Consider the following 13,284-nt stretch of genomic DNA (forward strand, 5'->3'; position numbering starts at 1 on the left):
TAAACCAGAAGCATTAACTCCTTTCAGTGCATAAGTACTTACTCAACAAAGGTTTTAAAGTTTGCTCGTTCCTTCTCATAGGCAGCATTCTCTTGAACGAGTTCATTGAAAAGTATACCCTATGGATGCAATATTGACCTGACATTAACGTGTCCCTTTTTGGTAAACTACCTTATGCAAAGGCCTTTACCTGCCAAATCTGTTTAACCAAGGCAATATCACCTACAGATCTTTCAGTCTATTATGTGCTGTGGGAGTTCGTTTCGTTCGAGCTAAATCCATAATATTCAGGTTAAATAAAAACTTATTGCGATAACCTTTTTAAACTTGTTTACACTTAAAAAATTAAATACAAGAAGATTTTCGAAAAATACGTGGCATATCAACCCTATTTAGGAATACATGTGACGTGAACATTATTTTATGTGTCCGTAGTCAGTTAAAAAAAAGGACGGAAAAAGTCATTTCATCTCACTGTGATAGCAAAAGTGATAACAGGTAGCAGTTAAAAGTGAGCTAAATAATGGTCATGGGGGCACTGGTCCGCAGGCCTTTTGGGAATTTACATGTGGTATAAAACTTCTGAAAAAATCTGTGGTATGGATTTATTTAAAAGCGTTGTGCCTTTTTCTTTGTTACTGAAGATATGACAAGAATCCTTCTACATTATTGGAGATTGTCACCATCTTAACAGAGGCACCCATTCGTTGGTTCCGGTGGAGGTCTTGGCTGCCGGGAAAATTTAAACTAAATAGTGACCTAAAACATGAATTTTCTTTGGTAAAATGTCTCATAAAACTTTTCTAGCTCGGGAGATCTAATTTCCTTTGCTTTCCGCGGCAAAAATTTCGTTTAAAAGTGCGAAATAAGGGCAGCCATTATTTTAGGAAAGCCAGCAGTAGCTCAGAAATTCGAAGAATAAGTTTCCTTCCCTTTTCAGGTGAAAAAAAACAACAACAACAACAAACTTTCGGTTACAAATTTAAGCCTTTTTGAGAATTCTAAAACAATCTGCGCTGACGAAGAATAACATTTTAATTTTCCTGTATTGAAAGTCTAGTTGGGTGCCACTGATAATAGTTTTAATAACAGCAATACAGTATAAACAGAAAAGTTAACAAATCTACAGCCCTTTACTTACCCGTTGAACGTCGGAGGGCCATTCTGTTATGTGCATGTTAGTGTGGAATACAATTTGGCTAGAAAATGATAGAAAGAACAAATCTTTAATTAAAGATCAAAGAAGGAAAGGAAGGATTCTATCCTCGTAAAAGTCCCTCAAGCTAGACCAGAATTTTTATGGTCTTCTGTGGCCCAGGGAAAGGGCTTACGGCCCCTTCCATAGCTCCTCTCACTATAAAACTTGGATGATAAATAGTATGTCCAAACGTGTTTCCTCTTAGATCCACTACGGGAAGCAATGGTGTCATAAGACGAGAGAATTACGTCATGATTGCCATTATTGTTTCCACCTACAGTTCTGAAAAAATCATGAAGTTTGATGGAGTTCACTAATAATAATAATAATAATAATAATAATAATAATAATAATAATAATAATAATAATAATAATAATAATAATAATAATTTATTATTTATATAGCGCGCGAATCATAAACAGATGCTCTCGCGCGCTTTACAATAAAGATATCCTAAATAAATATAATTTAAAATTACAATGGCAAGGTCAATGGCTAAAATACAATTCTCAATAAAGGTCAAAGGCTTGACGAAATAAATGAGTTTCCCTGTCCTTAAAAGATTGAACACTTTGTGCGCAGCGAACTGCGTTTGGTAAATTGTTCCAGAGCGCTGGTGCGGCTACGGTAAAGCTACGATCACCCAGCGTACGCAGAGTCTTGATTCTGGGCGGTTGAAGGAGGACTTCGCCGGACGACCTAAGACTATATCTACAATCGTGGCCAATTCTCGTTAAGAAATCTCAACGCGGCCCACCAAAAACAATTATTTCCTATTCCACCCCTCGAATTTCTACAAGTTACTTCTCCCTCCCCCCCTCCCCCTATACAATGTTGATTTGGGAAGTGCTGATTGCCGGGAAACTGTTCGTGACCCACCAAACAACATTGAGTTGGGGGGAGGGGGGCGGGGAAAATATGGTCGTTCGATTGTTTACTTGTAGAAACGCTTGGAAGGGTACGTTTTCTTAACCATTTTGTCCACGATTGTGCTAGCCAATGTTTTTCCATTTCCTCAGAACTCAAAAACTTTGAACTTCCAGGGAGCCGTGTTTAGACACACCTGTCGGCGTTTCTTAAGTTACGCGTACGTTAACGTCAGTGTTTTATTTAGCAGAGATGTAACAAGCCAAAAATAGATCACGCCGGTCGTGATATAAACAACTCGCGTGTCGTTCTGGCCACTTGTTTTGCCATTGTTCGGTGAAGTTAGTAACCACCAACACTATGGATCTTTTGCAAAGCTATGAAATTGATGAATCAAGTTCAGAGGAGCCGGGTAAATCGTTATCAGAAGATTCTCTCCTTAGAAGTGACCTACGCAGTGTTTATTTGGTGACATATAGCCAGGCAGATATTACTAAATTTCCAACCCGGGAAAATTTCGCCTCAGCAGTTGTGTCCGCATTTTCTCAAGGCAAAGTGAGAGTTGTTCAGTGGTGTTGCTGTCGGGAGAAACATAAGAACGGTGGTGAACATTATCATCTCGCACTGAAACTGGATCGTAATCAACGCTGGTTATCGGCGAAGGAATTTCTATTGAAGGAATTCGGGATTTCAGTTCACTTTTCCAACAAGCATCACAACTATTTCAGCGCGTGGCGTTATGTCACAAAATGTGATCGCGAGTTTACAGAAAGTCCAAATCACCCTTATCTTGGTCATAATCGTGAACCCCAAACAAGCTCGGCGAGTCGAGCACGGCGTTCTCAGCACACGAAAAGTACATTGGACGAAAATGAAGAAGAAGACAGCGATTCGGAGCAAGACTCAGAGGAAAATCCCCAAGTGACCTCATTGGCCAGCAAGAGGCGAAAGAAGCGACTTTCCCCGTACGAAGTCTCGGAAATTATTGTGGAAACGGGTATAAAAACTTTAACAGAGCTTCAAGCCTTAGCTTTTGAACAGAAAGAAGCGGGAAAAACGGATCTTGCAGAATTCCTAATCACTCGTAGTCCAAAGGTAGTCGCGGACATTCTTAATTCCGCCTGGGATATACAAGCAGCACCCAAAAAGTTGGCTCGTGCAAGGAAAAGCCGCATGGACATATTGCAAGAAGCCAAAGAGGGAAATTGTGCTGAGGGATGCAATGGGGAGTGGTTGGATTGCGCCAAAGAGGTCCTTCAAAACAACGGCCTACCCGTAGCTGTCTTTAGAGAAGCTGTAAGTGATGCCTTGATTAAAGGAAGGGGGAAGTACAGAAATCTTATGATAGTAGGAGCTGCGAATTGTGGCAAATCATTTTTGTTTAATCCCCTAACCGCGATCTATAATACATTTTGTAACACCGCTTCGGGGAGCTTTGCATGGGTGGGAGTTGACAGTGCCGAGTGCATATTTTTAAATGACTTCCGGTGGTCGCCCCAACTCATCCCGTGGCATGACTTGCTGCTTTTGTTAGAGGGACACGTTGTTCATTTACCCGCACCAAAAACTCATTTTGCAAAGGATATTTCCCTGACTGCTGATACTCCAATCTTCTGCACAGGAAAGCGTCCGCTCATGTATATTAAAAATGGCTTAGTAGATGAACGTGAAACGGAAATGATGAATGTGCGTTGGAGAATTTTTCATTTCAATTTTCAAATCCCGCGGGAGCAGCAAAGAGAAATCCCGCCATGTGCACGATGTTTTGCAAGCCTTATTTGTGGCGAACCAGACCTAGAATTCGGGATGCAACGATTAACTTGACAGTTTCAAGGGAGTGGTGAAATAAAACAACGATTAACACAGGTTTTCAACGGTTAACACCGAATGCTCGTAAAAAGAATAGATAGTCATTTCTTTTAATACAAAACTGCTGTTAATCGTTGTTAATCGTTGTTAATCGTTGAAAGTGCTAAATGTCTTCTTGTTAATCGTATGCAATTAAAGTATTTTTGCGTTATTAAGAGTTATATGTAAACAAACTGAAGAAAGATAGATGTTACGGCAAGAAATGGACACATTTTCTCTTGTAGAATGTATTTGTTGACATTTGTGACATGCCTGTCACGCACGCTGTACTATGTAACACAATAAAATACTAGCGTAACGTAATCTTCTGATTATTACTTGGTCAGAAAAGACCGCTTTCGTGTCCCGAGTTGCAAGAACAATAAATGTATATTGAATACAAGTATTAATACTTAGTGCGTTGTCCTTTTCCAGTAATAATGGCATCCATACGGCCATCCATAGTGTCTATAATCTTGTCGATTACCTCTGATGGAAAGTTGTACATTGTTCTAATTACACGTGTTGAAAATTCATCGAATGTCTCACGCGTAATGTTTAATTCTAGAGCCTGTTTTCTCAGCTTTTTTTTAACAAGATTAAAGAAATTCTCGATAGGATTTATGTCAGGGCTGCGAGGCGGTATACATAATTGTTTTGCCCTTTTCATTTTAAGTACTCTTCTAACAAGAGCAGAATTCTGGTTCGGTGCGTTGTCTTGTACAAACATGCGAGAGCCATTCTTGTCTGCTCTTGCAAACATAGAATCAAATTTTCCATTAATAAAAGAGGCAAATGAACGGCTTTCCAGATTATCATATGCATGACACTCAATTACTCCTTTACCGTAACTAATGGCCACCATTAATCTTAAAACGCGACCTCCACTCCCCTCTTTGCATCCTTTAGCCGTGCATCCCTGAAGAAGCCCTTCGCACGCTCTCCTCCATACTCTCCCTTGTGGCGCTCTAGCTTGATCCGCCGGATTTCTTTTATAATAGAAACTGACACCATCCAAATAGAAAGCAACCGTATTGCACCAAATATCTCGAGAGTGGTTATTTTTTATGTTCTTTGCAAAGTGAACACGTTGACGCATGTCATCCTCGGACATCAAGCCTTTTTTACGCGCCTGCAGGTAGTGGTAGCCTTCCTTGTGCAGAAAACGCCTAACAGTCCTGCTGCTTACCTCGTTAGGCTTTAGACCAGCCCGTTCCATAATCCTACTGGAAGAAAAATGTCCTTCCTCTTTTCGTAGCGCTCGCAAACAGCGAATAATTTTTCTCTGGTCGCGCGCGCATAACTTGCTTGGACGTCCTCCTGCGCGTTTATGCGGGCCGGTCTGTTTCACCGATATGAACTCGTCTCGAATTATGTAGACCGATGCAAGTGAAATGTTGCATTGCTTCATTATCTCTACGGCTGGTAATATCTTCTGCCGCGCCAAATATCCAATATACGCCTTTCTTTGCGAGTCAATTGCGCCCGTAAAAACCATTGTATAAATGGCGAAGTGATGAGATAATGCCTCTCTTTGCGTAATAAATGTGCACCATTATCTCCGCGAATTAGAACCAATTAACGGCAATATTCTTGGACGTTAATTAGTACCCAATGTCCAATTATATATCACCCGGCCGGGTTTCTGTGCAGGGTTAGATCTCAGTTTGTTAACAATTTGTCTGTTTTACAATCGTGGCCAATTCTCGTTAAGAAATCTCAACGCGGCCCACCAAAAACAATTATTTCCTATTCCACCCCTCGAATTTCTACAAGTTACTTCTCCCTCCCCCCCTCCCCCTATACAATGTTGATTTGGGAAGTGCTGATTGCCGGGAAACTGTTCGTGACCCACCAAACAACATTGAGTTGGGGGGAGGGGGGCGGGGAAAATATGGTCGTTCGATTGTTTACTTGTAGAAACGCTTGGAAGGGTACGTTTTCTTAACCATTTTGTCCACGATTGTGCTAGCCAATGTTTTTCCATTTCCTCAGAACTCAAAAACTTTGAACTTCCAGGGAGCCGTGTTTAGACACACCTGTCGGCGTTTCTTAAGTTACGCGTACGTTAACGTCAGTGTTTTATTTAGCAGAGATGTAACAAGCCAAAAATAGATCACGCCGGTCGTGATATAAACAACTCGCGTGTCGTTCTGGCCACTTGTTTTGCCATTGTTCGGTGAAGTTAGTAACCACCAACACTATGGATCTTTTGCAAAGCTATGAAATTGATGAATCAAGTTCAGAGGAGCCGGGTAAATCGTTATCAGAAGATTCTCTCCTTAGAAGTGACCTACGCAGTGTTTATTTGGTGACATATAGCCAGGCAGATATTACTAAATTTCCAACCCGGGAAAATTTCGCCTCAGCAGTTGTGTCCGCATTTTCTCAAGGCAAAGTGAGAGTTGTTCAGTGGTGTTGCTGTCGGGAGAAACATAAGAACGGTGGTGAACATTATCATCTCGCACTGAAACTGGATCGTAATCAACGCTGGTTATCGGCGAAGGAATTTCTATTGAAGGAATTCGGGATTTCAGTTCACTTTTCCAACAAGCATCACAACTATTTCAGCGCGTGGCGTTATGTCACAAAATGTGATCGCGAGTTTACAGAAAGTCCAAATCACCCTTATCTTGGTCATAATCGTGAACCCCAAACAAGCTCGGCGAGTCGAGCACGGCGTTCTCAGCACACGAAAAGTACATTGGACGAAAATGAAGAAGAAGACAGCGATTCGGAGCAAGACTCAGAGGAAAATCCCCAAGTGACCTCATTGGCCAGCAAGAGGCGAAAGAAGCGACTTTCCCCGTACGAAGTCTCGGAAATTATTGTGGAAACGGGTATAAAAACTTTAACAGAGCTTCAAGCCTTAGCTTTTGAACAGAAAGAAGCGGGAAAAACGGATCTTGCAGAATTCCTAATCACTCGTAGTCCAAAGGTAGTCGCGGACATTCTTAATTCCGCCTGGGATATACAAGCAGCACCCAAAAAGTTGGCTCGTGCAAGGAAAAGCCGCATGGACATATTGCAAGAAGCCAAAGAGGGAAATTGTGCTGAGGGATGCAATGGGGAGTGGTTGGATTGCGCCAAAGAGGTCCTTCAAAACAACGGCCTACCCGTAGCTGTCTTTAGAGAAGCTGTAAGTGATGCCTTGATTAAAGGAAGGGGGAAGTACAGAAATCTTATGATAGTAGGAGCTGCGAATTGTGGCAAATCATTTTTGTTTAATCCCCTAACCGCGATCTATAATACATTTTGTAACACCGCTTCGGGGAGCTTTGCATGGGTGGGAGTTGACAGTGCCGAGTGCATATTTTTAAATGACTTCCGGTGGTCGCCCCAACTCATCCCGTGGCATGACTTGCTGCTTTTGTTAGAGGGACACGTTGTTCATTTACCCGCACCAAAAACTCATTTTGCAAAGGATATTTCCCTGACTGCTGATACTCCAATCTTCTGCACAGGAAAGCGTCCGCTCATGTATATTAAAAATGGCTTAGTAGATGAACGTGAAACGGAAATGATGAATGTGCGTTGGAGAATTTTTCATTTCAATTTTCAAATCCCGCGGGAGCAGCAAAGAGAAATCCCGCCATGTGCACGATGTTTTGCAAGCCTTATTTGTGGCGAACCAGACCTAGAATTCGGGATGCAACGATTAACTTGACAGTTTCAAGGGAGTGGTGAAATAAAACAACGATTAACACAGGTTTTCAACGGTTAACACCGAATGCTCGTAAAAAGAATAGATAGTCATTTCTTTTAATACAAAACTGCTGTTAATCGTTGTTAATCGTTGTTAATCGTTGAAAGTGCTAAATGTCTTCTTGTTAATCGTATGCAATTAAAGTATTTTTGCGTTATTAAGAGTTATATGTAAACAAACTGAAGAAAGATAGATGTTACGGCAAGAAATGGACACATTTTCTCTTGTAGAATGTATTTGTTGACATTTGTGACATGCCTGTCACGCACGCTGTACTATGTAACACAATAAAATACTAGCGTAACGTAATCTTCTGATTATTACTTGGTCAGAAAAGACCGCTTTCGTGTCCCGAGTTGCAAGAACAATAAATGTATATTGAATACAAGTATTAATACTTAGTGCGTTGTCCTTTTCCAGTAATAATGGCATCCATACGGCCATCCATAGTGTCTATAATCTTGTCGATTACCTCTGATGGAAAGTTGTACATTGTTCTAATTACACGTGTTGAAAATTCATCGAATGTCTCACGCGTAATGTTTAATTCTAGAGCCTGTTTTCTCAGCTTTTTTTTAACAAGATTAAAGAAATTCTCGATAGGATTTATGTCAGGGCTGCGAGGCGGTATACATAATTGTTTTGCCCTTTTCATTTTAAGTACTCTTCTAACAAGAGCAGAATTCTGGTTCGGTGCGTTGTCTTGTACAAACATGCGAGAGCCATTCTTGTCTGCTCTTGCAAACATAGAATCAAATTTTCCATTAATAAAAGAGGCAAATGAACGGCTTTCCAGATTATCATATGCATGACACTCAATTACTCCTTTACCGTAACTAATGGCCACCATTAATCTTAAAACGCGACCTCCACTCCCCTCTTTGCATCCTTTAGCCGTGCATCCCTGAAGAAGCCCTTCGCACGCTCTCCTCCATACTCTCCCTTGTGGCGCTCTAGCTTGATCCGCCGGATTTCTTTTATAATAGAAACTGACACCATCCAAATAGAAAGCAACCGTATTGCACCAAATATCTCGAGAGTGGTTATTTTTTATGTTCTTTGCAAAGTGAACACGTTGACGCATGTCATCCTCGGACATCAAGCCTTTTTTACGCGCCTGCAGGTAGTGGTAGCCTTCCTTGTGCAGAAAACGCCTAACAGTCCTGCTGCTTACCTCGTTAGGCTTTAGACCAGCCCGTTCCATAATCCTACTGGAAGAAAAATGTCCTTCCTCTTTTCGTAGCGCTCGCAAACAGCGAATAATTTTTCTCTGGTCGCGCGCGCATAACTTGCTTGGACGTCCTCCTGCGCGTTTATGCGGGCCGGTCTGTTTCACCGATATGAACTCGTCTCGAATTATGTAGACCGATGCAAGTGAAATGTTGCATTGCTTCATTATCTCTACGGCTGGTAATATCTTCTGCCGCGCCAAATATCCAATATACGCCTTTCTTTGCGAGTCAATTGCGCCCGTAAAAACCATTGTATAAATGGCGAAGTGATGAGATAATGCCTCTCTTTGCGTAATAAATGTGCACCATTATCTCCGCGAATTAGAACCAATTAACGGCAATATTCTTGGACGTTAATTAGTACCCAATGTCCAATTATATATCACCCGGCCGGGTTTCTGTGCAGGGTTAGATCTCAGTTTGTTAACAATTTGTCTGTTTTACAATCGTGGCCAATTCTCGTTAAGAAATCTCAACGCGGCCCACCAAAAACAATTATTTCCTATTCCACCCCTCGAATTTCTACAAGTTACTTCTCCCTCCCCCCCTCCCCCTATACAATGTTGATTTGGGAAGTGCTGATTGCCGGGAAACTGTTCGTGACCCACCAAACAACATTGAGTTGGGGGGAGGGGGGCGGGGAAAATATGGTCGTTCGATTGTTTACTTGTAGAAACGCTTGGAAGGGTACGTTTTCTTAACCATTTTGTCCACGATTGTGCTAGCCAATGTTTTTCCATTTCCTCAGAACTCAAAAACTTTGAACTTCCAGGGAGCCGTGTTTAGACACACCTGTCGGCGTTTCTTAAGTTACGCGTACGTTAACGTCAGTGTTTTATTTAGCAGAGATGTAACAAGCCAAAAATAGATCACGCCGGTCGTGATATAAACAACTCGCGTGTCGTTCTGGCCACTTGTTTTGCCATTGTTCGGTGAAGTTAGTAACCACCAACACTATGGATCTTTTGCAAAGCTATGAAATTGATGAATCAAGTTCAGAGGAGCCGGGTAAATCGTTATCAGAAGATTCTCTCCTTAGAAGTGACCTACGCAGTGTTTATTTGGTGACATATAGCCAGGCAGATATTACTAAATTTCCAACCCGGGAAAATTTCGCCTCAGCAGTTGTGTCCGCATTTTCTCAAGGCAAAGTGAGAGTTGTTCAGTGGTGTTGCTGTCGGGAGAAACATAAGAACGGTGGTGAACATTATCATCTCGCACTGAAACTGGATCGTAATCAACGCTGGTTATCGGCGAAGGAATTTCTATTGAAGGAATTCGGGATTTCAGTTCACTTTTCCAACAAGCATCACAACTATTTCAGCGCGTGGCGTTATGTCACAAAATGTGATCGCGAGTTTACAGAAAGTCCAAATCACCCTTATCTTGGTCATAATCGTGAACCCCAAACAAGCTCGGCGAGTCGAGCACGGCGTTCTCAGCACACGAAAAGTACATTGGACGAAAATGAAGAAGAAGACAGCGATTCGGAGCAAGACTCAGAGGAAAATCCCCAAGTGACCTCATTGGCCAGCAAGAGGCGAAAGAAGCGACTTTCCCCGTACGAAGTCTCGGAAATTATTGTGGAAACGGGTATAAAAACTTTAACAGAGCTTCAAGCCTTAGCTTTTGAACAGAAAGAAGCGGGAAAAACGGATCTTGCAGAATTCCTAATCACTCGTAGTCCAAAGGTAGTCGCGGACATTCTTAATTCCGCCTGGGATATACAAGCAGCACCCAAAAAGTTGGCTCGTGCAAGGAAAAGCCGCATGGACATATTGCAAGAAGCCAAAGAGGGAAATTGTGCTGAGGGATGCAATGGGGAGTGGTTGGATTGCGCCAAAGAGGTCCTTCAAAACAACGGCCTACCCGTAGCTGTCTTTAGAGAAGCTGTAAGTGATGCCTTGATTAAAGGAAGGGGGAAGTACAGAAATCTTATGATAGTAGGAGCTGCGAATTGTGGCAAATCATTTTTGTTTAATCCCCTAACCGCGATCTATAATACATTTTGTAACACCGCTTCGGGGAGCTTTGCATGGGTGGGAGTTGACAGTGCCGAGTGCATATTTTTAAATGACTTCCGGTGGTCGCCCCAACTCATCCCGTGGCATGACTTGCTGCTTTTGTTAGAGGGACACGTTGTTCATTTACCCGCACCAAAAACTCATTTTGCAAAGGATATTTCCCTGACTGCTGATACTCCAATCTTCTGCACAGGAAAGCGTCCGCTCATGTATATTAAAAATGGCTTAGTAGATGAACGTGAAACGGAAATGATGAATGTGCGTTGGAGAATTTTTCATTTCAATTTTCAAATCCCGCGGGAGCAGCAAAGAGAAATCCCGCCATGTGCACGATGTTTTGCAAGCCTTATTTGTGGCGAACCAGACCTAGAATTCGGGATGCAACGATTAACTTGACAGTTTCAAGGGAGTGGTGAAATAAAACAACGATTAACACAGGTTTTCAACGGTTAACACCGAATGCTCGTAAAAAGAATAGATAGTCATTTCTTTTAATACAAAACTGCTGTTAATCGTTGTTAATCGTTGTTAATCGTTGAAAGTGCTAAATGTCTTCTTGTTAATCGTATGCAATTAAAGTATTTTTGCGTTATTAAGAGTTATATGTAAACAAACTGAAGAAAGATAGATGTTACGGCAAGAAATGGACACATTTTCTCTTGTAGAATGTATTTGTTGACATTTGTGACATGCCTGTCACGCACGCTGTACTATGTAACACAATAAAATACTAGCGTAACGTAATCTTCTGATTATTACTTGGTCAGAAAAGACCGCTTTCGTGTCCCGAGTTGCAAGAACAATAAATGTATATTGAATACAAGTATTAATACTTAGTGCGTTGTCCTTTTCCAGTAATAATGGCATCCATACGGCCATCCATAGTGTCTATAATCTTGTCGATTACCTCTGATGGAAAGTTGTACATTGTTCTAATTACACGTGTTGAAAATTCATCGAATGTCTCACGCGTAATGTTTAATTCTAGAGCCTGTTTTCTCAGCTTTTTTTTAACAAGATTAAAGAAATTCTCGATAGGATTTATGTCAGGGCTGCGAGGCGGTATACATAATTGTTTTGCCCTTTTCATTTTAAGTACTCTTCTAACAAGAGCAGAATTCTGGTTCGGTGCGTTGTCTTGTACAAACATGCGAGAGCCATTCTTGTCTGCTCTTGCAAACATAGAATCAAATTTTCCATTAATAAAAGAGGCAAATGAACGGCTTTCCAGATTATCATATGCATGACACTCAATTACTCCTTTACCGTAACTAATGGCCACCATTAATCTTAAAACGCGACCTCCACTCCCCTCTTTGCATCCTTTAGCCGTGCATCCCTGAAGAAGCCCTTCGCACGCTCTCCTCCATACTCTCCCTTGTGGCGCTCTAGCTTGATCCGCCGGATTTCTTTTATAATAGAAACTGACACCATCCAAATAGAAAGCAACCGTATTGCACCAAATATCTCGAGAGTGGTTATTTTTTATGTTCTTTGCAAAGTGAACACGTTGACGCATGTCATCCTCGGACATCAAGCCTTTTTTACGCGCCTGCAGGTAGTGGTAGCCTTCCTTGTGCAGAAAACGCCTAACAGTCCTGCTGCTTACCTCGTTAGGCTTTAGACCAGCCCGTTCCATAATCCTACTGGAAGAAAAATGTCCTTCCTCTTTTCGTAGCGCTCGCAAACAGCGAATAATTTTTCTCTGGTCGCGCGCGCATAACTTGCTTGGACGTCCTCCTGCGCGTTTATGCGGGCCGGTCTGTTTCACCGATATGAACTCGTCTCGAATTATGTAGACCGATGCAAGTGAAATGTTGCATTGCTTCATTATCTCTACGGCTGGTAATATCTTCTGCCGCGCCAAATATCCAATATACGCCTTTCTTTGCGAGTCAATTGCGCCCGTAAAAACCATTGTATAAATGGCGAAGTGATGAGATAATGCCTCTCTTTGCGTAATAAATGTGCACCATTATCTCCGCGAATTAGAACCAATTAACGGCAATATTCTTGGACGTTAATTAGTACCCAATGTCCAATTATATATCACCCGGCCGGGTTTCTGTGCAGGGTTAGATCTCAGTTTGTTAACAATTTGTCTGTTTTACAATCGTGGCCAATTCTCGTTAAGAAATCTCAACGCGGCCCACCAAAAACAATTATTTCCTATTCCACCCCTCGAATTTCTACAAGTTACTTCTCCCTCCCCCCCTCCCCCTATACAATGTTGATTTGGGAAGTGCTGATTGCCGGGAAACTGTTCGTGACCCACCAAACAACATTGAGTTGGGGGGAGGGGGGCGGGGAAAATATGGTCGTTCGATTGTTTACTTGTAGAAACGCTTGGAAGGGTACGTTTTCTTAACCATTTTGTCCACGATTGTGCTAGCCAATGTTTTTCCATT

General features: G+C 41.8%; 4 protein-coding genes across 10 annotated transcripts in view; 3 read left to right on the top strand and 1 right to left on the bottom strand.

Moving 5' to 3' along the window:
• Nucleotides 1–13,284, bottom strand: part of LOC146469427 (epithelial sodium channel subunit alpha-like) — a 91,241-nt gene that overhangs the window by 3,383 nt on the left and 74,574 nt on the right. For all 7 annotated transcript variants that reach the window (XM_085123470.1, XM_085123464.1, XM_085123465.1 and 4 more), the window contains 2 exons: nucleotides 1,142–1,199; nucleotides 43–119 (listed from right to left, as the gene is read on the bottom strand). In XM_085123470.1, coding sequence (XP_084979596.1) covers nucleotides 43–119; nucleotides 1,142–1,199 — 135 coding nt within the window. The remainder of the gene's footprint in view (nucleotides 1–42; nucleotides 120–1,141; nucleotides 1,200–13,284) is intronic.
• LOC146469428 (uncharacterized) lies at nucleotides 2,283–3,890 on the top strand. Its single transcript, XM_085123291.1, has one exon. It carries the CDS (start codon nucleotides 2,427–2,429, stop codon nucleotides 3,888–3,890), a length of 1,464 nt encoding a protein of 487 aa, XP_084979417.1. The 5' UTR covers nucleotides 2,283–2,426.
• LOC146469429 (uncharacterized) lies at nucleotides 5,974–7,581 on the top strand. Its single transcript, XM_085123292.1, has one exon. It carries the CDS (start codon nucleotides 6,118–6,120, stop codon nucleotides 7,579–7,581), a length of 1,464 nt encoding a protein of 487 aa, XP_084979418.1. The 5' UTR covers nucleotides 5,974–6,117.
• On the top strand, nucleotides 9,665–11,272 carry LOC146469430 (uncharacterized). Its single transcript, XM_085123293.1, has one exon. It carries the CDS (start codon nucleotides 9,809–9,811, stop codon nucleotides 11,270–11,272), a length of 1,464 nt encoding a protein of 487 aa, XP_084979419.1. The 5' UTR covers nucleotides 9,665–9,808.

This window comes from Pavona decussata, unplaced genomic scaffold (genome assembly GCF_977016875.1).
Source record: "Pavona decussata unplaced genomic scaffold, jaPavDecu1.1 SCAFFOLD_124, whole genome shotgun sequence".
Classification (NCBI taxonomy): domain Eukaryota; kingdom Metazoa; phylum Cnidaria; class Anthozoa; order Scleractinia; family Agariciidae; genus Pavona; species Pavona decussata.

Bases quoted from the DNA above. Each gene is read 5' to 3' on its own strand.
- LOC146469428 (XM_085123291.1), top strand. From the start codon at position 2,427: ATGGATCTTTTGCAAAGCTATGAAATTGATGAATCAAGTTCAGAGGAG.
- LOC146469429 (XM_085123292.1), top strand. From the start codon at position 6,118: ATGGATCTTTTGCAAAGCTATGAAATTGATGAATCAAGTTCAGAGGAG.
- LOC146469430 (XM_085123293.1), top strand. From the start codon at position 9,809: ATGGATCTTTTGCAAAGCTATGAAATTGATGAATCAAGTTCAGAGGAG.